Source organism: Macaca fascicularis, chromosome X, assembly GCF_037993035.2.
Source record: "Macaca fascicularis isolate 582-1 chromosome X, T2T-MFA8v1.1".
NCBI lineage: Eukaryota > Metazoa > Chordata > Mammalia > Primates > Cercopithecidae > Macaca > Macaca fascicularis.
The window spans coordinates 108149254-108175198 of record NC_088395.1 but is presented as its reverse complement, the minus strand read 5'-3'; the positions used below and the strand labels follow the sequence as shown (position 1 = coordinate 108175198).

Below are 25945 nucleotides of genomic sequence, written 5' to 3'. Positions count from 1 at the left end.
TGAGATACCATCTCACACCAATTAGAATGGCAATCATTAAAAAGTCAGGAAACAACAGGTGCTGCAGAGGATGTGGAGAAATAGGAACACTTTTACACTGTTGGTGGGACTATAAACTAGTTCAACCATTGTGGAAAACAGTGTGGCAATTACTCAAGGATCTAGAACTAGAAATACCATATGACCCAGCCATCCCATTACTGGTTATATACCCAAAGGATTATAAATCATGCTGCTATAAAGACACATACACACATATGTTTATTGCAGCATTATTCACAATAGCAAAGACTTGGAATCAACCCAAATGTCCATCAGTGACAGACTGGATTAAGAAAATGTGGCACATATACACCGTGGAATACTATGCAGCCATAAAAAAGGATGAGTTTGTGTCCTTTGTAGGGACATGGATGCAGCTGGAAACCATCATTCTTAGCAAACTATCGCAAGAACAGAAAACCAAATACCGCATGTTCTCACTCATAGGTGGGGAATTGAACAATGAGATCACTTGGACACAGGAAGGGGAACATCACACACTGGGTCCTATTTTGGGGAGGGGGGAGGGGGGAGGGATGGCATTAGGAGATATACATAATGTAAATGATGAGTTAATGGATGTAGCACACCAACATGGTACATGTATACATATGTAACAAACCTGCACATTGTGCACATGTACCCTAGAACTTAAAGTATAATAAAAGAAAAATATATTGAAAGGTACAATAGTAAAAAGAAAAGGATAGGAGACAACAGTAACACAAGTTTAGAAGCTGGAGTACAGATGGGCACATTGCAATCAACTTACTAGATTTGAGATAGCTGCATCCTATCCCTAAAGTAGAAAAAGGTGAGAAGTAATCTAATTTACCTCACAGAACCCCCAAGCTCAGAGAATAGTATTCTCTAATAAGCAAGGGTGAAAATAAGACCAAAAATAGGAGGCTTGGTTAAATGTTTCAAAAACAGTTAGACCCTCACTCTTCCACTCCAAGTACCTCAGTGACTATCCCTCCTCGATCCTGGCAGAAGACTGGAGATTAGTTATTGAAGCAATGTTTGTCATTGGAGTGACTGGAAATAATCAAAATATTCATTGGAAGAGAGCTTTCTAAATAAAATTGGTACATTCACACAAAGGGAGATTATGCAGCTGTAAAATGTGAGTAAATTATGTACTCATGTGGAAAGACTTCCGAGATATACTGTTAAGTAAAACAAGCAAATAAACAACCTAAAAAAAGCAAAGTGCAGGACAGCAAGTGTGTGAATGTATATGTGTATATATACTATATTTTATCTTTTATAAAAGGGGTAAAATAAGAATATTTACATTTATGTTTCCTTACATATGCAAGAAGAAATCCTGGAAGTATGAAAGAAACTAATAACAATAGTTATCTGTTTTGGGAAAAGGGGAACTGAGTGGAAGAAGAATGTTGGTTGGAGGGAGGTTTTTCGCTGCATTTTTTTATTATTAATTTGAACCATGTGAATGTATTACCTAGTGAAAAAGCAAATATATAAAAAAGAACTGGAGTAACATCTGACTTCTCAACAGCAACACTGGAAGCTAAAATACAATGAAACAATGTCCTCAAAATTCTTAGAGAATTTCCAATTCAAAATTCCATCTCCAGCCAAGCTATCAATCAAGTGTTGGAGTAGAAAAATGACATTTTCAAACCTGAAAGATCTCAAAAGTGTGCTTTGCATATACACTTTCTCAGGAATCTACTGGAAGATGTGCTCTGCCAAAAGAGAGCATAAACCAAGAAAGAGGGAGATATGAGATCCAGGAAACAGTGAGTCTAACACAATAGTGAGCAAAGAAAGTCACTAAGATTATTGTGAAAAGAGATCCCAAAATAAAAGTTGTGTTGCATGCCTAGAGTGCAACCAGTCTAGTTTAAAGCAGTTCAGAAGATTCCAAAGAGAAACTTTGTCCAGAAAATGAAATTGGTAGAATACCTAATTTATATAAACATAATGGAAGAATATTTACATAATTGGGAGTATATTTTGGAAATAAATTGGTGATAAATACATAGGAAAAGAGAGGGGGAAAGAAATTAAATCTAGAGAAAATAAAAAGTTGTGCAGGACAGGAAAAAATAATCCTAATGTACTATGTAACTCAACTTTCAATAACAAGTACATAGTCAACATAATACTGTCAATATAACTAAAATAAGAATAAAGTAATTGGGAGGGCAGGGTATAAGAAATGTAGAAATGTATGATTACAGTAAGCAGTGGTGAGTATAAAAGAAGAGTTAAACTCATCCTCCATAGTGGGAAGTCAGTGACTTAAAACTCAAAAATCAAGAAACAATATAAGTATGTTATTTTGACATAGACAGATAATCCCAAAATAATACATTAAAAGAGTTGAAATTTATTGCTTCTGGGTGTGGGAAATAGTGTTGAGATACAGGATATTGCTGTTTTTCATAGTAAGCTGTTATGTACTGAATCGTGTCCCCCAGAATGTATATATTGAAGCCCTAAACCCTTAACATGACTGTATTCAGAGATAGAGCCTTTAAGGAGGTAATTATGGTTAAATTGGGTACTAAGAGTAGAGCCCTAATCTGACAGGATTGGTGTCCTTATAAGAAGAGACAAGAAAGATCTCTCTCTATCTCCATGCACACACAGAGAAAAGACCATGTGAGGACACAGCAAGAAGGTGGCCATATACAAGCCAGGAAGAGAGGCTACACCAGAAACTAACCTTGATTGCATCTTGATCTTGGAATTCTAGCCTGCATAACTATGAGAAAATAAATTTCTGTTGTTTAATCCACCCAACCTGTGGAATTTTGTTATGGAAGCTCAAGCAGACTAATACATTAGCCTTGTATGATTATACTCATGCATTGCTTAACAATGAAGATACGTTCTGAGAAATGCATTGTTAGGTGATACAGTCATTGTGTGAACATTGTAGAGTGTATTTACACAAACCTAGATGATATAGCCTACTACATACCTGGGCTATATAGTATAAACTATTGCTCCTAGGCTATAGACCTGAACAGCGTGTTACTGTACTGAATAGTGTTGGCAATTGTTACACAATGGTATTTACATATCTAAACATTTAAACATAGAAAAGGTAATGTGCTGTGCTGCAACATTACAATGGCTACTACATCACTAGCTGATAGGAATTTTTCAGCTTCATTATAATCTTATGGGACCACCATCGTATATGCTGTCCATCATTGATGTTGTTATGCAGTGCATGACTGTATTGGATTTTTTAAACTATATGCATATACAGCTTTGATTTGAAAAGTAAATTTTTAAAATTCTGAAGGAAATGACCTAAATTTAGAATTTTATATCCAATAATTATCAGTCAAGGGTAAGGGTAGAATACAGGCATTTTCAGACAGGCAAAATCTCAAAGTATTTATATACTATACACTCTTTCTCATAAACATAGATTTATTTTGTCAAAATGAGGTCATAAATCAAGAAAGATGAAGCCACGGAATGTGGGGAAAGCAAAATCCAACATGAAAAAGAGACTAAGAAAATTCCTCTATGATGACAAGGGAGTTTCTAGGACAATAGCTATACCTTAGGCCTGAAGAGTAATCTTCCAAAACGGAGCAGGAATACAGAAGGATCCATGAACTCTAGGGGAAAAATGTATACAATGAACAACAATAATATATAATAGATGCCAATTACTATGTACCAAGTATGACTCTGAGTGCTTAATCTTTTAATCCTCATAGAAATCATATGAGATATGCCATTTCCCATTTTAAACATGGTGAAAGTGAGACAGAGAGTGAAAGAGATTTGTTCAAGATCATGTAGCTATTAAATGACAAATTCAGGATTTGAAGCCAGGCTGTCTAGTGGCAGAGTCTATGCACTTATCTGCCTCTCCTTCTAATGTCTCAATTGTGAAAAATCCTTACATAGACATAATGTAAACACTGAATGTTGATTTAACATAATATAGTGATACAACAATATATTGGGAGAATATGGGAGAAGTGTGGTTATGTATAGGATGGGAGGTATAAGACAACTGAATCCTTCCACTGTAGGAAGTCCTAGCTGATACATAAAATTTAGAAATCAAGAAATAAAATGGTTGATAAAAATATAAAGGCAATATCAGAAGAAAGAGTTAAGACAATTGTAAGTAATCTGGAATTAAAAGTAATTTTAAAAAGAAATTGAAATTAATTTGGAAGCAGAAATCTGGGGAAGGGAAGGATGAAGGAAGGTTCTGCTGGATTTCTGTAATTGTTATGGCACCCTATAACTGTGAAAAATACATTTTAAAAACCAGATTCTGAGATTGAACATAGAGTAGGACTCCAATTCTGTGTAAAGAACTGGAAACTTGAGAACCATTACGGACTGAATGGTTGTGTCCCCGCAAAATTCACATGTTAAAGCCCTAACTTCCAATGTGGCTGTGTTTGGAAATAGGACCTCTAAGGAAGTAATTAAGGTTAAATGAAATCATAAGGGTGGGGTTCTGATTTTGTAGGATTCGTACTCTTATAAGAGACATCAGAAAGTGCCTCTCTCTCTCTCTCTCTCTCTCTCTCTTTCTCTCAACGCACCAAGGAAAGGCCACATGAGGACACAGTGAGAAAGCAGCCATTGACAAGCCATGAAAAAAGGCCTTACCAGAAATTTTTGGCATTTTGATCTTGGACTTCTTAGCCTCCAGCAAATAAGTTTCTGCTGTTTGTGAGCCACCCAGTCTGTGGTATTTTGTTATAGCGGCCCAAGTAGACTAATAGAAGAATATTATGCTAAGTCACAAAAGGACAAATCATATATGGTTCCACTAAAATGAGGCACCTTCAGTAGTTACATTCATAGAAATAGAAAGTAGAATAGTGCTTTGCAGGGGCTGGGGGAGCAGTGAGGGGAGTTACTGTTTAACAGGTAAACATTTCAGTTTGGGAGATGAAAACAGTTCTGGGCGGGACGTGGTGGCTCTCGCCTATAATCCCAGCACTTTGGGAGGCCAAGGTGGATGGATCACCTGAGGTCAGGAGTTCGAGACCTGCCTGGCCAATATGGTGAAACCCCATCTCTATGAAAAATACAAAAAATTAGCCGGGAGTGATGGCAGGTGCCTGTAATCCCAGCTACTTGGGAGGCTGAGGCAGGAGAATCGCTTGAACCCGGGAGGCGGGAGTTGCAGTGAGCCATGATCGTGCCATGGCACTTCAGCCTGGGCAATGAGTGAAAATCCATCTCAAAAAATAAAAGAAAAGGAAACAGTTCTGGAGATGAATGGTGGTAATGGTTGCACAACAATGTTAATATATTTAATGTCACTGAACTGTACACCTAAAAATGGTGAAGATGGTAAATGTTACGTATATTTTACTACAATTTTTAAAGAAAAAAGAAGGATGTACAAGGGTATGCATAATAATACTCATGGAAGGCTGTATTCTCGGTTTCAATTCTGCACTATTTTCTTCCAAAGCCCCACATGTACTAGGTTTCCTCAGTGTTCTGTCCTCAGTTTTTCCATCTGTACTCCTCACTGAGGCTACCTGACTTACTCTTCTGTTATCATCCATAATATGTATCTTCATCCCAGACATTTATTCTGAGCTCTAGATACATACCTCTCAAATAAGTACTGAGCTTCTCCACTTGTAAGTCCCATAGTGTCTTAGTTTGTTGTGTGTTGCTGTAAGAGAATGCCTAAGACGACATTTATAAAGAAATGTTTTATTTAACTCACAGTTTTGAGGGCTGGGAAGTTCAAGACTGGGCAGTCACATCTGACAACTTCTTTTGAGGGCATCAAAACATGGCAAAGAAACAAAAGGGGAAACAGGTACATGCAAAAGACACCGAGCACAAGAGGCAGACTCACTTTATAACAACCAACCTTCTCACAGTAACTAATCCAGTCCCATGAGCACAAGAACTCTCTCACTCCAAAGAGACTGCATTAAAACCCTCATCAGGACAGATTCCTCATGACACAAACACCTCTTAAGGTTACCACCTCTCAACACTGTCACATTGGGAACTCATCCTCAACATGAGTTTGGATGGTGATAAACCATATTCAAATCATAGTACATAAGCACTTCAAATCCAAAGAGTTCAAATCAGGATTAATCCTCTTCCTCTCCCAAATCTTCTCCTTTATGTCCGAAAAATAAAAGGGGAAGAGAACTGTTAATATCCCTCTCCATTCATTCCTCACTCCAGATTATACACTTTCCCCTACACTAAACTGCCTCAAGGACCAATCAGTTCATGTGATTTTCAGAAATGGACATTTTTGCCCAAGAAGAAAGATTGCATTTTCACCTTTGGAAAGTGGTCTTATATGACTCCTTATATGTGCATGACCCAGCAAAGCCACTGTACTCAAAATCTTAAACCAACCTCTGAGCCCTGAGTCTACTACTACAACAACACTAGAGTAAGAATCTGGAAACCTGAGCAGAGTCAGACCCCAAACTGACTATAAGACCACCTATCTCTCCAAAACATTTAGAAATGTTGTCCACTGCTACCCTAGCCCCATAAGTAGGCATGAGGACTCTTAGAACTGAGCAGAAGGCCCCCCTAAGTCCCAAGTTTTGAATGGTCTTGGGTCTAGAATCTCTCTCTCCTTGTCTTTCTCTCTCTCTCTCTCTCTCTCTCTCTCAGACACACACACACACACACACACACACTTATTAAAGAACACTTGAATGCCTGTGTCACATGGGATCTGGTGTAAGGCCATAGCTGTAGATAAGGAAAGGTACTAGTGCAACAGTGGTGGATATCATAGAGGATCTACTCTACCTGATCGTGCAACTGCTTATGCCCTCCAGTCCTGCTTGTGCTTGATCCCATATATAAAACTTCCATCTTGGCTGGACACAGTGGCTCATGCCTCTAATCCAAGCACTTTGGGAGGCCAAGGTAGGAGAGGCCCTCGAGCCCAGTAGTTCGAGACCAGCCTGAGCAACATAGTGGAGCCCAAGTTCTACAAAAAAATTAAAAGATTAGTGAGGTATGGTGGTGTGTGCCTATATTCCTACTACTCAGGAGGCTGAGGTGGGAGGCTCACTTAAGCCAGGAGGTCAAGGCTGTAGTGAGCCATGATCATGCCACTGCACTCCAGCCTGGGTGACAGAGCGAGATGCTGTCTCAAAAAAAAAGAAACAAAAAAGAAACTTCCATCTCATTGCTGGGGCTACTCAACCTTATACCTCGGTGGATCTGACAGAACTCAGCTCATAAAGCAATTCTGGCTGCATGGCCACTGGATGTCCTATAGTCAGGCATTTCATCTCTACCAGGATGTAGTAGCATGTCAGGAGCTGTTCTTAAAAGGTATATAATTTTCCATTCATATGACATGGCTTTGCTCCACAACCCTAGCTATGTTGTGATTTCCCCATAGGGGCTTCCCATAGGGCCTTTCCCATAGGGGCTTCCAAATACTCCACATGGCATCTTTTTCCAACACAGATACCTCTAATACTGAGATAGGAGATCAGCAGGACTTGTTTTCCGAGCACTGGTAATGGCTCTATCAAAAACAGGCTGATCAAAAACAGGATGCAGTAAAGACACCAAGAGATGATGAAAAAAGCAACCTCTGGTTGTCCTCACTGCTCATTATTAATACTCCAACCAGTGCCATGACAGTTTACAAATGCCATGGCAATGTGCCATGGCAATGACCCAGAAGTTGCCTTATATGGTTCCAGGAACTTCCCACTTCTTTTCTAGAAAATTCCAAAACCCCATTCCTTCATTAGCATATAATTATGAGTGGGTATAAATATAGCTAGCCAGCAGAACTGCTGTCCTGCTCCCTCTGCTGCTCCAGAATGCTACTGTTGCTATATACTGCTGCTGCTGCTGCTGCTGCTGCTGCTGCTCCAGGCTGCTTTGCCTGTGGAGGAGCAACTTTGCTGTACACTGCTACTCAGGGCTCCTCTGCCTATGAGACAGCCTTGGTCTGTCTATGGAGCAGCCATTTCGCTATACACTATTGCTCTAATAAACTTGCCTTCTTTTACCGTCAGCTCGCTCTTGAATTCTTTCCTGAGTGAAGGCAAGAACTCCCCTGGGCTAAGCCCCAGTTTTGGAGTTCACCTGAATCAGTACCATAAGGACTGTCCCTTGTATGCATCAAGTGGCAGAACTGCTTAAAACTGCATCCTGGACCTGCTATAGGGGCTTGTTCTGCTATAGTTCTCAAAGCTGGCACCTTTTGTGTCACCCAGTATATGGGGTGAAACAGTAATTCCAGGTGTGAAATGTGGTATTTCCAGAACCCAAAGAGGCCTACCAGGCAGTGCACTTCCAGAAAATTCTCTGTGAAGAAGGTAAAAAAATACCTTAATTTGTCCTTCCCTTTGAGAGGATATTGTGGCATTCCCCAGGCCATTCAACTCCTAAAAATTATACTTAATGTGGTCAACCCCCTAGGTCTTTGTAGGGTTCATCTCCTGTACTCCATAGTGCATGTGCCTTCCTAAGGCCTCCAATGTGCTAGCCCCTTCCTACTCATTTTGGTCCAATTAGCATGACATCACTGACATTGTGGACTAGTACTATATTCTGAAGGATGTTTGAGTGGTCCAGATCTCTTCAGACTGTATTGTGACAGAGGACATGAAAGTTAGTAGAGCACTGAGGAAAAACTGTGTATACATACTGTTATCCATTCTGTGTGAATATGGACTTTCCATTATGATACAGATAGGAAAAAAAAACACATTTTCTAAATCAATAGCTGAAAACTAGGTACTTAAGGCCATGCTTTCTGCTGTAGCAAAGATATCATATCTGGTATGCCACTGCAATTGTCTTACTACTTGGCTGAGTTTTCAGTAGTCTAGTGTCATCTAGGCTCTGTCCACATTTTGCAGGTTAAACTGGTGAATTAAATGAAGATATGATGGAGACCACACCTCTTCATTCTCTAGGTCTTCAAAGGCGGCAATAGTTTCTGCCATCCTCCACTACACAGATGCCATATGTTTTCATTTACTATCTTGGCCAGGGAAGGTGAGGACAGTTTCAGAAGCTTCCACTTGGCCTTCTCATATACAAATAGCTCTGACTCCACAGGCCAAAGAACTACTATAGGGCTTGTACCAACTAACCAACTATGTCTATTCCAATTATACATTCAGAGATCAAAAACATAACCACTGAGTGGGTCTGTGAACTCAGTGGGCCCACTGTGAACCCTACCTAGGCCAGGATCCCCTTTAATACTTGGCTCCCATGTGCCTCCATTCTAATAAGGGGGCCAATTAAGACACTTTAGGTCTCTGCGTATCAATATCAAGTCAGAACCAGTGTCCATCTGTTCTCAAAATGTTTGAGTATTTCTCTTTCCTTGGTACACAGTTACCTGAGTAAATGGAAGGACTAGAAAAATCATTACTACACATGCGTTGTAGGGTCCTTCTTCCTGGGCACTCAGCCTTTCCTTCAAATCATGTGTTGTGGATCAAAACCTGACTTGAGACTAGAAGCTGGATAAGTAATTATGACTTTTTATTGAGGCAACCTCCCTCAAACCTGTGACCACCTTTCATTTCTTGTGTTTGTATAGAGTGCAAATTGTTGGCTGCCTATTTCCCCCCAGGATATTATGTTGTATTGACTGTCCATGTCCTATTAACTGTCTCTTAACCATCTACCCACTAGGGGTACTGTGTTCTATTAACCATCTTCATAGCTCTCTGCAAGTCAGGCCTCCCCACCTGCCACTCTGACCCTGTAGTGCATTGTGGTATTTACATCCACTTGACTTCTGACAGTTAAGTGCAGCCATCTTGCCTCTATTGTTTCAGAGGCATCATCATTTCTATCAGTGATCCTTGTTCCATAAGATGCTCTCCTACTCTGAGCCCTGGCATGCAGAAGAGATCCACTACTGAACTTCACATGTCCCTCTCACCAGAATATTCCTTATAGCTGTGGTAAATGGTTTGTCCTTTGGATCCTCCTGCAGAATATAATCTTCTAGAGGGTTTTCTGGCCTTACATAATAGGTTTATTATATAATTCTCACCTCTCTGAGTCTTTGATCCCTTTTTCCACCATCTTCTATGGCAACTCTGGCATTTACACCTCACTTAATGTAGGCCATGGCTTTTTCCATACTTTGAGGAGCCATCGTAGTAATGAGTTCATGTCATTTCCTGTGTTTTTTTTTTCTAGGGTATTAAATCCTGTATTCTGGGAGAGCACTTTCAAATTGATTAATTCTCTTATATTCAAGTTTATATTCCAGCCCTCCTGATCGAGCTCCTCAGAATTTGGTGCCATACTTATTCCCTCAGCACCTTCTGGTACATGCTGGCTAGGTTACATCCTGAAACTCTTTGTTGGTGTATTCTCTTTCTTTCCTTACTACACCCAGCACATCGCCAGCTAGATTATGCTGTGGCTTAATCCTAGTTATAGGCCCAGTGGCCAGGATAGGAGGTGAGGGCAGATTCTGAGGGAAACCCAGGTTATCTTACAGGGGAAAGGATTCCATATATTGAAGCAAGATGGAGTGCCAGCCCTTAATAGGGAGGAATAGGACACTTCTCAAGGGGCTCAGGGGAATCTGGGAATATAAGAATTTTTAGGGACATCAATCCAGATGTCCCCATCCCAAGTGTCAGAGTCCCATTCCTTCTTAACCATGGCACTGAACTTGGCATAGAAGACTTGTCTTGGTTAGAATTTTAACTTTCTTTGAAGCTTTCTTTTAACAAATCCTGAGTCTACTCCTCAGATTTCTCCACCATTTACCTGGAAAAGATGAGAACCTCTTTATATGTTATGAATAAAGCCCTCTGGCTTTCAAACATAGCTTTCAATTGTTGATTAATTTAATTCAGCTTTTTGTTATTCTTTTCTAGAGCTCAATCCACTTAGCAACAGCCACCCAATTTTCTGGCCTTCCTTATATTTAATATTTCCCATATTTCTCAAAGGTCTGATACATGGCACCAGTTAATGTGTCCCCTTTTACCTGTATGCCACCCCAGTTAACCACATTGAAAGTTTTAACAATTCCTCTGCTACCTTGTTCCAGAGGCCTGTCTACTCCACCTACCACCAATGACGGGTCTTCATTGACAGCTGAGTAGCAGGTGATTCATCTCCAAAATTTCATCACAGTGTTTGCTTTCTCGAACCACTTCTTGAACGAACTATTGCAGGTTGGCTTCCCAGGAAGCAGACCCAGAGACAGAGTTCAGCAGGAAGGGTTTTTACTAGGGAATGCTGTTGGGATCAACACCTGTGGAAGGGAAAAGAAGGAAGCAGGATTGGACAGAGGGAGGAGTGAAGCTGTCCCAATTTGGGGCAAGAAAGCCATATCCATCAGTAATTGGATGTGAAATACCCCCAGGTAGGGGGTGTAACCTTGGGGGAGGTGGCTTTCTTCAGCTGAGGAAATTCCTGAAGAGGCCTGACAGCTGAGGACTGTGTACTTGCCACACTCCTGGCAATTAAAATAATAAGCTTTTCATTCCTGAAGGGGGATCAGGGCATCAGATGGCAGAATCCACTACAAGCGTGACACCATTTTTTTTACAGTAGAGTAAGTTGGTGGCCATCGAATGCTAGTATTGAGAATGGTTTCATTTTTAAAATACCTAATAAGATTTAAATTTTAAAACACTTATTGCTTTACAAATAATATTTATTTAAAATTTTAAGTTATATTTTCCAAATATGTAGACATAAATACGTGAGCCTCCATTTATGCTTTTGCTCCAGGTCCCTCAAATACTACTGGCCAGGCCTGCCTAGCATGAATCCATCCTTTTCCTTGTTGGTAAATTATGCATAAAATTTCATTTATTATATAAATATCATAAATAGAGTTAAATAAAAAACAAATGAGCCCGGGCGTGGTGGCTCACGCCTGTAATCCCAGCACTTTGGGAAGCCGAGGCAGGCAGATCACCTGAGGTCAGGAGTTCAAGACTAGTCTGGCCAACGTGGTGAAAGCCCGTCTCTACTAAAAGTACAAAAAAAATAGCCAGGTGTGGTGGCAGGCGCCTGTAATCCCAGCTACTCGGGAGGCTGAGGCAGGAGAATCGCTTGAACCCAGGAGGCAGAGGTTGCAGTGAGTCCAGACCGTGCCATTGCACTCCAGCCTGGGAGACAGAGCGAGACTCCGTCTCAAAAGAAAGGAAAAAAAAAATGAAATCACCCATCAGTCTAACACCCACAGAAAACTATTAACATTCTCAGAGTATGTAGCAAGATAATTTAGATATATACTTTTTCTTCATTAAAAGTATGGCATGTGCTTTTGCAGCCTATTTTTCCCACTTAAGATTATATGCTGAATTTCTAATGTAGGCACATATAGATGTCCATCAACCTTTTCAATAGCTGCATAATATTTAAATGTGTAGACACACATCAATTTGCTTAGCCAACTGCCTATCTTGAGATACTTGGGTCATTTACAATTTTTCACCCTTCCAAACAGTTTGAAGATGCACAGCTTTCCACAAGCCAATTATGTGATTATTTCCTAAAGATACATTTCTACAAGTAGAATTACAGGGTCAATGGATGTGCATATATTCCAATGGACCTTGTACTAGTGTATACTCCCACCAGCAGTTTGAGAGTGCTCCTCCCCTGACACCCTCACCCTCACTAAGGCGTGGGAGCGAGGTAGATCTTTTATGTGTACCCCAACAACACTCTCTATGGTTCCACAAAGGCCCCACCTTAACCAACCTCATAAAGGAAATCTGATACAAGCACTAAAACTTATTCTTTCTTCTAGTACACTTTCTTATTACTTCAAAGTTGTAACTGTTCACTTACATGGATATCAGAATTGGCCAAGAGGACATTTTTCTGTCAAATACCCCAAGGACCCTAAAATAAAATTGGTCCTCTCTGTATGTCTCCAGAATACATCTCAGCACTTTTTGGTTCAAAGGGCCTCTCACATCCATACTCTCCTTACCATTCCCATGGCCACCAGTAAAACTTCACACCTTTATTATCTCATGCCTGGACTAACTTGTGGTAGCTTCCTGTTTTTCCAATCTCCAGTCACCACTCCTATCCCCACCCCAGCTTGGACTCCTGTCGCACATAAATCTACCGTATCGTTTTCCTTTCATCTTGTCATTCCTCTGGTCACAAAAGGCCTTGATGTCTCCCAGGGGTGGATGCAGTAATATTCAGACACCCCAGTTTAGCAGTTAGGGGTGCTCCACGAACAGGACTCACCTTTACCGCCTGACTCTCTCTCTCAACACTACCCTCCCTACACTTTCCATTCCGGCAGGCCAGCACTTCTCTCTGGAGAAGGATTCCCATCTCCATGCCCTTTTTCCCATCACTCCTTCCATCTTGAGTGCCCTTCTGATCGTTTTGTATCCTTGAATCCCAGCTTACCTAAGGGTCCCCCTCCTTTGTAAAACTTTCCTTGAGCACTGTTGCCTGAAGCAGTTTTTGCCACCTCTAAACACTGATAGGAGGCATCTGGCCATGATTGGAAGCTCCCAGTTTTATTACTATCTTTTTGTTTCCATATATCTTGCCTTTCCAAACAGATCATAAACTCAAGGACAAGGACAATAACTTTTTTCTGCTGCTTAAAACACACAACTTTATTGATGACATAAAAATAAAGTCTTAAATGTATAAACATAAGTCCACACAAAGGACCAAAGATTACCTTACTTATGAAGAATCCGTTCAGTTTCTGCTCATGAAGCATACTAAAAATATCTCAATCCAGACAAGATAAAAATCAACACATGTATTTTTAGTACAAGCTTGAATTCATTTGGTGTTCATAAAATGGTCTGGCTATAGACCATCATAGGTAACATCAGTTTCGAAGTTATAATGCAATTTACAATGTGCATTACTTCCAGAGTGCAAAACCAAAATGTTACTCAAATTTGTTTGGGAACATACAGCAAATCAGAGTTTACTTATTAATAGTTCAACTCTCTCTTTCACCTCAGGGTCATTGCATTCTGCTGCTAAGGCTCGAAGTTTCTTGGCACATGCTTTAGGTCGTTGGAATAGGAAATAAAGGGAATTTTTACTGAATTTGTCCTGGGTAAATGCTTTTGCTCTTCTTTTAAAATGGTAATTTATATTTTCAAATAGTGAAAGAGCATTAAGAATATTCTCCTTTGTCTCTTTCTTGCTAAAAATGTTAATCAGTGATGTCGGTGCATTGGCAATGAGCAAGTCTTTTGTCATAGATGGATTTTTAGAGAAATTCAAAAGCATTCCCAAAACATGATCTTTAGTTTCTCCACTTCCCACTGTTAACAAACGAAGAAATTCTGAAATATAATTTGTAACCATATGCTGATATTCACTGGTAATAGTCAGATGCCTTATCAATCTTAGTCCAGCCAACTGCACATTTGAATTCAAGGGATAGGTGACGGTGTCTTCACATACTTGGTTTAAGTAAGTTTTAACCTTCCTATGGTTTTCAGCAGCCACTGAGATATTATTCAGTGCATTTAAAGCCTTCTGCCTAACACTGGGGTAGGGATTATTGAGCAAGCTTTCAATAACTGAAATTCCACCTACATTACGAACAGCTTCGTGAGAATAAGGATAATCAGCACTGTTATATAAAGCATTATTGGCTATTTCATGAACAGAAGGATCTTCAGTCATCTCAATCATGCAAATGAGTTTTTCAAGATCTCGTGGATCCATATTAGCTTCGCGTTTACAGCGGCAAGACCAGGGCCGAGGTTTTTCCCCAGTCCTGGTTTGTTTTCTGGACTCATCTTCAACTGGGAAACTGGCCTCACTTTGGTGTGGAAACTTAGTTTCCGACCAGATCATGGCTCCATCCCATGACCCCATTCCTGCCCCAGGGACCATGGACGGATATGTGCCTCTTGACTCAGATGACTTTTTGGCTCTAGCCTTAGATGCAGATTTGTCCTCATTTGTATTTTCATTACCATCACAGAACCAAGACCCTATATCAACTCCACCAGCAGCCTCAAACTTATCCTCGATGCTGGTGTTATCCCCAGCTCCAGAATCAAAATTGGCATCTTTCCCACTCTTAGATCTGAACGTATTACTGTTCTCACTCTCAGCCCAAAACAAAGACCTTAAACTGATCTCCTCAATATCGGGGCTGGACTCTCTACTTAGCTCATCCTCTCCCACATCCCTAGCCAAGGTCCAGGACTCTACACCAGCCTCTTCCCCAGCCCCAAGCCTAGACTCTACAGTGGTTGCATCTCCATCCCAGGACCAAACCCCAGCCCCAGCCTCAGCCCCAGCCCCAGCCCCAGCCTCAGCCTCAGCCCTAGTCCCAGCCTCAGCCTCAGCCTCAGCCTCAGCCTCAGCCTCAGCTCCAGCTCTAGCCTCAGCCTCAGCCTCAGCCTCAGCCCCAGCCCTAGCCTCAGCCTCAGCCCCAGCCCCAGCCTCAGCCTCAGCCCTAGCCTCAGCCTCAGCCCCAGTCCCAGCCTCAGCCTCTGCCCCAGCCCCAGCCTCAGCCCCAGCCCGAGCCCCAGCCTCAGCCTCAGCCTCAGCCACAGCCTCAGCCCCAGCCCCAGCCTCAGCCCCAGCCTCAGCCCCAGCCTCAGCCTCAGCCTCAGCCTCAGCCCCTACACAGGAGCCCATATAAGCCACCTCCTCAGATCTAATCCAGGAGCCACTACTAGCCTTGTTCTCAGCCTCAGTCCTAGAACAAATGATGGCCTCTTCCCCAGCCTCCGATCTGGATGCAGTAGTGGCCTCATCTTTATCATCAGGCTTGGACACAATATCAGCTTTCGCCTCTGTCCAGCACCAAGACCCTATAACGGCCTCAGCCCCAGGCCCAAACCAGAATCCTTCGTTGGCCTCCACCTCAACACTGACCTGGAACCTTCCACTGGCCTGGTCCTCAGATCTAGCCCAGGATCCTCCAGTGGCCTGGTCCTCAGATCCCATCCTAGACCCTCCAGTGGCCTCATTCCCAGGCGTAGATCCAGCCCAGGATTCTCCACTGGCTTGGCTCCCAGCACCAGCCCAGGAGCTTCCTCCACAAGCCTGATCCTCAAATTCAGGCTTGGAACAGTCACCAGCCTGATTCCCAGGCCCAATCCAGGACCTTCCACTGACCTGATTCCCAGTGCCAGCCCAGGACCCACCACTGGACTGGTCTGCAGGCCTAGCTCCCCCAAGGACCTGGCCACCAGCCACACCCCAGGAACCTATTCCACTGGACTGATCCTCAGACCCTGGCCTGGAGCCTCCACCAGTCTGGTCCCCAGGTCCAGGCCAGAACCCCCCTCCAATGGCCTGATCCTCAAATCCAGGTTTGGAACAACCACCAACCTGATCCACAGCCCCAGCCCCAGTCCAGGAGCTTCCACTGACCTGACTCCCAGGGCTATCCCAGGACCCAGCACTGGACTGGTTCGTGGGCCCTGGCCTAGATCCTCCAACATCCTGGCCACTAGCCCCACCCCAAGACCCTCCATTCGTCTGACTCCCAGGGCAAACACAGAACCATCCACTGGCCTGGTCCCCAGTGCCAGCCCAGGAATCTCCACTAGACTGGTCCCTAAGCCCCAGCCTAGAGTCTCCAACAACCTGGTCCCCAGCATCAGCCCAGGACCCTCTGCCACTGGCCTGATCCTCAAATATAGGCTTTGGCCCACCACTAGCAGGATGCCCAGCCCCAGTCCAGGATCCTCCATTGGCCTGGTCCACAACCCCAACTAAGAATCCTCCACTGATTTGGTCCCCAGAGTTAGCCCATGACCTTCCACTGGACTGGTCTTCAGACCCCACCTTGGACCCTCCACCAGCCTGGCCACCAGCCCCAGCCCAAGACCCTTCTTCAGTGGTCTGATTTTCAAATATGGGCTTGGACCCACCACCAGACTGATCAAGTGTCCGAGCCCAGGACCCACCACTGGACTGATCTACATGGCCCAGCCTAGACCCTCCACTGGCTTGGTCTGCAGTGTCAGCCCAAGACCTTCCACTGGACTGGTCCTCAGGCCCCAACCTTGACCCTCCACTAGCCTGGTCACCAGCCCCAGCCCAGGACCCTTCTCCACTGGCTTGATCCTCAAATCTAGGCTTGGACCCACCACCAGATTGATCACTAGTCCCAGCCCAGGACCCTCCACTGGCCTGATCCACGACGCCAGCCCAGTATGAAACACTACTCATATTCCCAGCCCCAGCTCCAGCCCAAGACCCTCCACTGGCTTGGTTCTCAGCCCCAGTCCAGGACCCTCCAATGGCCTCTGCCCCAACCCAGGACACCCCACTGGCCTGTCCTCCAGGCCAGGACCCATTACTGGCCTGACCCACAGCCCAAAGCTCTCCAATGGCCTGATTCCCAGCGAGAACCCAAGACCCCCCACTGGCCTGGTTCTCAGCCCCAGTCCAGGCCCCTCCACTGGCCTTGTCCCCAGCCCAGGTCCCCTCACTAGGCTGACCCCCAGCCCAGAGCCCTCCACTGGCCTGCTCCCCAGCTCTAGCCCAAGTCCCAATACCAACCTCATTCTCAGCCCTGGCCCCAGCCCAGGACTTAACACTGGCCTCATCACAAGCCACAGCCCAAGACCTAATAATCCCAGCCTTATCACTAGCCCCACTCCAGGACCCAATACTGGCTTCATTCTCATCATCAGCCCAGGACACGCTATTTTCCCAGTCTCCATCCATGGTCTGAAATCTAAATTTGATCCACCGCTCAGCAGCAATCCAATCTTCAACACCAATCCCATTCCAGTAGTAGTCATGGATGTTAAGCTGAGTCTTTCTGCAGGCTTGAGTGCCTGACCCACCCTCACTCTCAGAAATGGGCATGGCCTGAGCCTCAGGCTTTGCATAGACCTCATCTTCTGCTGTGGTTTCTGCCTCAGAGCTGGGCATAGCCTTGTCCCTTGCCCCAGGCAAGGTCTCACCCTGGGAACCGGCCACAATCTGAGGCTGGGCAGAGTGCCTTGTGCCTGCCCCAGTCCCTGCTTTAGACACAGTATTGGTACTGCCCTTGACCTTATTCCTGGCACCAAGCAAGGTCTCACTCTGGGAATTAGCGACAGCTTGGGGCTGGGCAGAGCCCACTGTATCTGCCCCAGCCTCTGCCTTAGGCACAGCATTGGAATTGCCCCTGACCTTATTTTTGGCCGCAGGCAAGACCTCACCCTGAGAACTGGCCACAACCTGTACCTGGACAGAGCCCATTATGCCTGCCCCAGCCTCTGCCTTTGAAATAGCATTGGAATTGCCCTTGGCCTTATTCCTGGCACCAGGCAAGGTCTCACGCTGGGAGTTAGCCACAACCTGAGGCTGGGCAGAGCCCATTGTATCTTCTTTGGCCCCTGCCTTAGACACAACATTGGGATTGCCCTTGACCTTATTCCTGGCACCAGGCAAGGTCTCACGCTGGGAGTTAGCCACAACCTGAGGCTGGGCAGAGCCCATTGTATCTTCTTTGGCCCCTGCCTTAGACACAACATTGGGATTGCCCTTGACCTTATTCCTGGCACCAGGCAAGACTTCACCCTGGGAATTGGCCACAGCCTGGGTCTGGGCAGAGCCCCTTGTATCCATCCCAGCCCCTGCCTTAGACACAGCATTCCAATTTCCCCTGACCTTATTCTTGGCACCAGGCAAGGTCTCACAATGGGCATTAGCCACAGCCTGGGACTGAACAGAGCCTGTTGCACCCATCCCAGCTTCTGCCTTAGACAGAGCATTAAGATTGGCCTTGACCTTATTTTTGGCACCAGGCAAGACCTCACCCTGAGAATTGGCCACAGCCTGGGGCGGGGCAGAGTCTGTTGTATACGGCCCAACCCCTGAATTAGGCACAGTAGTGGAATTGCCTCTGAACTTATTCTTGGCACCAGGCAAGACCTCACCCTGGGAATTGGCCACAATCTGGGGCTGGACAGAGCCTGTTGTATCTGTCCCAGCCCCTGCCTTAGACACAGCATTGGAATTACCCTTGACCGTATTCTTAGAATCAAGCAAAGCCTCACCCTTGGAACTGGCCTCAATCTGAAGCTGGGCAGTGCCCATTGCACCTGCTCCAACTTCTGCCTTAAGCACAACATTGGGATTACCCTTAACTTTATTCTTGGTACCAAGCAAGGCCTCACCCTGGAAACTGACCACTGCCTGAGGCTGGGCAGAATCTGCTGTACCTTCTCCAGCCCCCACCTTAAGCACAGCATGGGGATTGCCTTTGACTTTATTCTTGGCACCAGGCAAGGCCTCACCCTGGGGATTGGCCACAACCAGGGGCTGACCACAGGCCCTCTGGTCTGCCTTAGTCCCAGCTTTAGAAGTGGCATTAGGATTGCCCCTACCATCAACCCTGGAATCAAGCAAGGCCTCAGCTGGGGTCTTGACCCCAGTCTGAGGTTGAGTACAGGTTTTCATGTCCATCCCAGACCCTGTCTTACACTTGGCTTTGGCTTTGCCCCTAGCCTTACCTCTAGTATTAGGTAAGGCTTCACCCTGGCTCTGGGCCATACCTTGAGCCTTCATATCCACCCCAGCTCCTTCCTTAGGCATGGTATTGACATTGCCCTTGACCTTAATTCTGCCATCAGACAAGGTATTAGCCTGAACACTGGCCACAAGCTGAGGCTGTGTACAGGACAACATGTCTGTCCCATCCCCCGCCTTAGCGATAACATTGGGATTGCCTCTGCTCTTATCCCTGGCATCAGGCAAGGCCTCAACCTGGGAGTTGGCCCTCAGGTTTGCCCTGGCCCCTGCTTTAGTCATGGCATTGGGATTGCCTCTGTCCTTAACCTTGGCATCAGACATGGCCTCAGCCTGAGCGCTTGCAACAGCTTGAGGCTGAGCAGCAGCTCTCATGTCAGCTCCAGTTATTGCCTTAGATATGTCATTGGTATTTCCCCTACCATCAACCCCGGCACCAGACGTCACCTCAGCCTGTTTCTTGACCACAGTCTGAGGTTGTACACAAGCTCTCACATCTGCCCCTGCCCCCACCTTACACATGGCATTGGCGTTATTCCCGGCATCAACCTTTGCCCCAGGAATGGCCTCAGTCTGGGTTTTGGCAACAATTTGAGGCTGAGCAGAAGCCCTCGTGTCTTCCCCAGACTCTGCCCTAGACATGGTTTTACAATTCCCCATGTCCTCAATCCCAGCACCAGGCATGTCATCACCCTTGATCTTGGTGACAGCCTGAGACTGTGCACAGGACTTCACGTCCACTCCAGCCACCTCCCTGGACATGCCATTGGGATTTCCCCTAGCATCAACTGTGGCACCAGGCCAGGCCTCAGACTGAGTCTTAGCCACACTCACAGTCTCTTCCAGAGCTCTTGTCTTGGTTTCATCCACAATTCCAGTCTTGTTCGTGGCCCCCATCTTGACCACTTCCTTGGGTACTGCCAAGGTCTCACTCTGTGTAACCATTACTCTGTTAATCTCTGTCTCTTTTTCAGCCAATATATGAGTTTCAGCTTTGGTCTGGGTCATTGCTTCTCTCTTGGCCTCTGTCTTGGCAATCAGTGCCCAAGCTTTAGCCTTGGTCTGCGTCACTGCTTCTTTCTTAACTATTTTGCCAGCCTCAGCATCAGTTTGGGTCACTGCTTCTTTCATGGCCACTTCTCTGGCTTTGGCCTTGACCTCAGTCAGAGTCACTGCCTCTGTCATGACCAGTGTTCCAGCCACCACTTTGGACTCAGATTGAGTCTCTGCCTCTGCCTCAACCATTGTTTTGGCCTGAGAGTTGGCTCTGTGTCTGGCTATAGCAGTGCCCTTGGTCTCTACTTCAGCCCCAGGCCCACCTCTTGTTCCAGTTTCTGCTCCAATCTCAGCCTGGGGTTTAGTCTTAATCTCTGCTTCACTTTTGGCCAAGGTCTGGCTCTGTACCCCAACCACAGTCTCCATCTTAACTGTGGATCCATTTCTGGCAAGTGTCCTCACACTCTGGGCTCTTCCCTTGGTAAATTTGTAAATGTAGTAGCAGGTGCCAGCCCAGATCACCAGTCCTGCAGTCACCCAGCCCACTTCCTGAGTGCGGCCCATGTAATCACCCCTGCTGAAAGCACGAACAAGGTATGGTAGAGCGCACTTGGGCTGGGGTAAAAAGAGTGGTAGTTGTGGGTGTAGGCCTGTGAGGGTGCTGGTCTTCAGCCACTCAAAGGCCACTACAGCTGCCACTGGAGGTGGACCTAGAAGTGGAGGAAGGAAATGGACTAAAATTTCTCTTCTGATTTTGTTGCATCATACAGATAGATACATATAGGAACAGAAAAGGGTAGAACCATGTGCTTGGTGGAAGAGAGGATGATTAGCAGCCTCTCCATTCCTCTTATTTCATCCTCTCTCCACCTTCCCCAACGCCCAATAATTTTCTTCCAAGGTACTTCTATACACATTTCCATACACCAAATGAACAGTGGAAAGGATGGTAGGAAGTCTGACAATAAATGGGAGCAACCGAGAAGTCCCAGACTTTGATTTCTACTGGACCTACTCTGGTCACCTGTCTACAGGGCCGCACCCTCATACCAACCTGTAATGATCCGAGGCAGTTCCCTCCTCTCCTCTTGCTTATCTTGGCAATACACCCTAAAGTAGATACATAAATTCATGAGATCTCTGGACCTAGAGAGAGACAGACAGACAGATGGAGGGACAGATGGGAGTAGAGAGTTTGTTCTTGATGGGACAGGCATATTATTAGCAAACTACCTTTCTTCAGTCCACCCCAAGACGCTGTCACACTCTTTTCCCTGTACCAGAATTAAGGTGAGGGTATGGAGTAAGTGACAGGGATGGTGGGAAAGGTGGCTGGAAAAGGAGAGGCTGAGGATCCTCATCCTCCAGACTGGTCACTGGTCCTTACTGGATGCACACTGGTCTCCACCAACCCACTCTAGAGGTCTACCCAGGCAGTCCCCACACTCTTACCAGTCTATACTGATCAGGAGCAATCTCCTCTTTGTTTCTTTGCTTCCAGTGATCTTACGCCCTGTAGCAGATATGCAGGCAGATCTATGGACAAGTAAACAAAGAGTAGGTAATGGAAACCGAGTCTCTGGTAGAACAGACAAGCACCCTGATCCCTGACCCCAATGTCTGCCTCGCCAGAGCCCAGGCTCAATATACTAATGTGTACCATTTCATGGTCCCCTCATCAAGTCTTCCCCCAGTCATACTCCAGCCCACCCTTACCCCCATATTCCTATCATTTCCTGCACTGAAATCCACAGGAGGCATGGCAGCACTGTGGCAATCCAGCACTCCACTGAGATCCTGTTAAATCTCAGCCACCTCCTATGCCCACCCTTTCTTGTCATCCCCAGAGACTATCCCCGCTTCACACCAACCTCCATCCTTCTAGATTGGTCTCCTCCTCTTTCCCTTGCTTCCAACGGTAAACAGCCCTACTGCAGGCCTATGGGAAGACCTTGGAACAGATGGAGAAAAAGAAGAGAGTGGATGTTAAGTACTTGTGACACTTTACCATCTAAGACATAGGTCCCTGTACCTGCCTGTCTGGATTTAGAGACCCATTTGCTGGCAGAAAAAAAAAAAAAAGCCTGGGGCTTCCCCAGCACTGAAATGGGAAGGATGGAAAAGCGAGGCAGGAAAAGTAAAAGGCAACAGACAGAGGCACATTATTTTATTTTATTTTATTTTATTTTATTTTTTATTTATTTTGAGACAGGGCCTCACTCTGTCACCCAGGCTGGAGTGCAGTGGCACGATCATGGCTCACCGCAGTCTTGACCTCCCAGGCTCAAAAGATGTCCCACCTCCGCCTCCCGAATAGCAGGAACTACAGCCTGTGCCACCATGCCAAGCTAATTTTTAAATTATATGTAGAGACAAAGTCTCGCTATGTTGCCCAAGCTGGTCTTGAACACCTGAGCTCAAGCAATCCTCTTGCTTGGGCCTCTCAAAGTGCTGGGATTACAGGCAAAAACCACTGGGCCCGACAAGGCAAATTATTTTAAAACCACCTGTAGGGTTCTAGGGATTTCCCCAAAAGCCCACCATTTCCTTCACCAAGATGGTGAGGTAGGTAGAGGGATCTGGAAAACTGGAGGATGGCAGGAAAGATGGGAGCCCCCAGATCCCATACTCTAGAACCACAGCCTACCGTTGTCTACGTCCCTTTCAACTTATCTCTAGGAGTCTCCAGCAGAAGAGAAAAGCTATAGGGGAAGCCTTTTGCTTCTACAAAATCACTATCCTTCCCCGCCAAAGGTCATCTCAAAAAAAAAAAAAGTAACATTATTTAATACAATTTATCTTTTCTCGATATTATCTGAAATGCAAATAAAAGCATCTGTAGAAAAGTTTGCTGTCTTTATTGATCTTCAACATACAATTTAAAAGTCCTAAGCTTGGTAAGTAAAATGCAGTTTAGGGAAAGTCCCCAAGCTAGCACCACCCCACATCCCAATCAGACAACCGCACCTAAGTTCCTGTCGTAGAATTCATATAGAACTCCAAAGGTTCAGATAGTGCCTGTACGCCCACTAACCTCCGTGATCCAGTGCAGTTTTCTCCTCTCCTTCCTTTCTCCTCGCCGCAAACAGTTCCACACCGAACTACCGTCCGACAGACAGGAGAGAGTAAAACCACTTAGTGTTGGTCTAGAGCCCAGGACATAGATCCCAATACTCGCCTTTCCGGGTTCAGGAACCTGGTTATCAAACGTCCCTCCCCACATTCTGAGACACCACCCTTACCAACCCCACCGTCCAGTCTCTAAGGCCCACCATTTTCTCTGCAAACGCCACCGTGGCGCATCCCTTCCACTAAATTGAGCAGGAAGCGAGCGGACATGTGTGGCCAGCGATTTGAGTGATGGGCATCTCAATCTCTGTATTTTCCTCTGGCGGAGACAATCTCCCCACAAATCAAAGCCCACAGTTCGCCTGCACAGATGTAGGCGGAGGCAGGGGGGCTAGGGAGAATCAGAGGCAAAGGCTCCTCGAACTTGAGGCAGCATAGACCACCGTCCCCTCAAGCCCCGAAACCGCTGCCCGGTTCAGTGAGCTTCTGCCGGCCTGGCCAGGACGCGTGGGCCCCGGGGCCCTTACCTGCTCCGCTATCCCCGGGCCCGATGCCAGCCCGCCGAGCGCAGGGCAGCGGGGAGCTGGTAGCCAGACGCTAGTGACGACTGCACCGAAGGCTGCGTAGCTCTGCAGCTCCGGGTCACGTGAGGACCGCGCGTCACCGCCGAGCTCGTCCTCCTCCCCACCACCCCCTACCACCCACCAAGGGCTGGCGGCCAGTCACCAGGAACTACCCCCTCCTCCACTCCGCACGCACAGACATCCCCCTTCTGCGGTCTGTGCTCGGTGCCCCAGTGCGCACGCCCTTGTCACTCATCTCAGTCCTCTCCAATCTGAGGGCCCACAAGTGGCATCATCGCTTTGCGGTTGGAGTTTACCCATCTTCAGTTACAGGGGAGGGTCTGCATCCCCCTACCCACTCCTGGACCTTGACTGTGGCCTTTTCCGCTTCTTCTTTGAGTAATCCTTTCTTTCTCTCTTAGGCTGTAAGACCAGCACTCCCCACCCGCCCCCTACACGACATGCCCTCTCTAAGTACAATGCCTGCACCAAATGGGCTGTGGAAGGGGGTATCAGGAAGGAAAGCAGAAGGTGCAAGTAGAGCTTTAACTTTCTTTTTTGTGTTCCTTTTTTTTTCTTTTAATATGACATTCTTTTATAATTTTGTAATCAGAAAATACAGTATAGCCATTTTCATTTGACACAAAAAATATTCAGGGCATAAAAATAACAAAAGACTCATTCTTTTGTTTACATTATTTTGTGCCACATTTTAAAATGTTTTCTAGTTACTGTAAACTATTTCACAGTTTTTAAAACAGACTAGTAATTCTTGACATTTTAAATACAAAATTGTCCTAAACAAAACCAGCACGTTTTCAATATAATCTATAAATTAATCTTTGGAAAGACATTTCGTTTTCTAATCTTGACAATTTTACACAAGTGATTTGTAACCTTTGAGGTTCTGGCTGAACTCAGCGTCTTTTTTCAGGTGTCTAAGACCTTCTTCAGAGAAGACTCCTAGAGGATATATATAAGACCCAACTCCTGATGAGCCTACTGCTTTACTAGTGACTTACCAAATTAACCTGCTTTACTAGTGACTTCCCAAATTAACCTGTTTTCCATTCGAGGGGCTTTATTTGGATTTTACATAAGCATGTAATCAGATCAGCCTCACCGCACCCATGGAACAACCAACTGCAAGAGCTTGGATGTAAAGGAGGCTTAACAGGTGGAATTTTCATCCATCATAACACTTAAGATCTCGCCGGTGTCTGCCATTCATGTACTACACATTACCCTAGCAGTGGCGAGTGTTCAATATTTTCAAATGGAGATGGTGGTGAGGGTCTGTGGGTGACTGTGAATCACTGCAACACACCTAATGTCTGTGTCATTTTTTTTTCCCTCACAAGTGGAAGGGCAATGTACAGGATCTCAAGCAGTTGCCAAGAAAAAGAAGTTTTTTCATGTCCTGCCTTGTGTTACAACTTCACTGCAGCTTCCATACAAGTCCCTCAGAATAATCCCAAAACTCAAGGACCAAATATGCAGAAGTTAGTCCCCACGCATGCACCTGTCCCTACTGCAGAGTAATACTCCAAATATAGACCCTCCAGGCAGCCTCTTTCTTAGAACATTGAAAAATGACACCCCAGAGGGAGGGGCTCCACTGTGAGGGGCCCTGTGTGGAGGAGGCCCTTTCAAGAGCCAAGGAAGGAAGTCCTAGTGCCTTACAATCTTACTAATGACTTTTCAGAACTCAGTTGCCAGTGACGAACTCACTTTCTCCACCAAAGAAAAATATTGATAAATTAATTGAATAAAAATTTTAAGCTTTGGTAAAGTAAAAAAAAAAAAAAAAAAAAAAAACCCATAAACATTGA

The 25945-nt window shown here is 45.2% G+C and overlaps 1 protein-coding gene and 1 long non-coding RNA gene across 3 annotated transcripts in view; both read right to left on the bottom strand.

Annotated features, from left to right (window-relative positions):
* The window catches only part of LOC141409466 (uncharacterized), a 30952-nt gene extending 20158 nt beyond the window's left edge, over positions 1-10794 (bottom strand). Inside the window, exons 1-4 of the long non-coding RNA XR_012430362.1 lie at positions 10064-10794; positions 6823-7006; positions 5756-5805; positions 3598-3656 (exon numbers count right to left, since the gene is read on the bottom strand). This is a non-coding gene — a long non-coding RNA (uncharacterized lncRNA). The remainder of the gene's footprint in view (positions 1-3597; positions 3657-5755; positions 5806-6822; positions 7007-10063) is intronic.
* Positions 10795-13609: 2815 nt separating this feature from the next.
* Positions 13610-24152, bottom strand: ARMCX4 (armadillo repeat containing X-linked 4). Of its 2 annotated transcripts, none has more exons than XM_065538176.1 (6): positions 24078-24152; positions 23516-23582; positions 22353-22432; positions 21934-22017; positions 21536-21627; positions 13610-21191 (listed from the first exon to the last, which is right to left on the bottom strand). In XM_065538176.1, the coding sequence occupies exons 5-6, from the start codon at positions 21612-21614 to the stop codon at positions 13957-13959; spliced, it is 7314 nt and encodes a 2437-aa protein (XP_065394248.1). In that variant the 5' UTR covers positions 21615-21627; positions 21934-22017; positions 22353-22432; positions 23516-23582; positions 24078-24152; the 3' UTR covers positions 13610-13956. The 2 variants fall into 2 exon arrangements, with proteins under 2 accessions (XP_065394248.1, XP_065394250.1); XM_065538178.2 differs by having other exon boundaries at positions 21536-21591.
* Positions 24153-25945: the final 1793 nt, after the last annotated feature.

Bases quoted from the DNA above. Each gene is read 5' to 3' on its own strand.
- ARMCX4 (XM_065538176.1), bottom strand. From the start codon at position 21,614: ATGAATTTATGTATCTACTTTAGGGTGTATTGCCAAGATAAGCAAGAG. The intron at 21,192-21,535 runs GTTGGTATGAGG...CTCCACTTCTAG, and splicing joins ACTGCCTCGGATCATTACAG to GTCCACCTCCAGTGGCAGCT.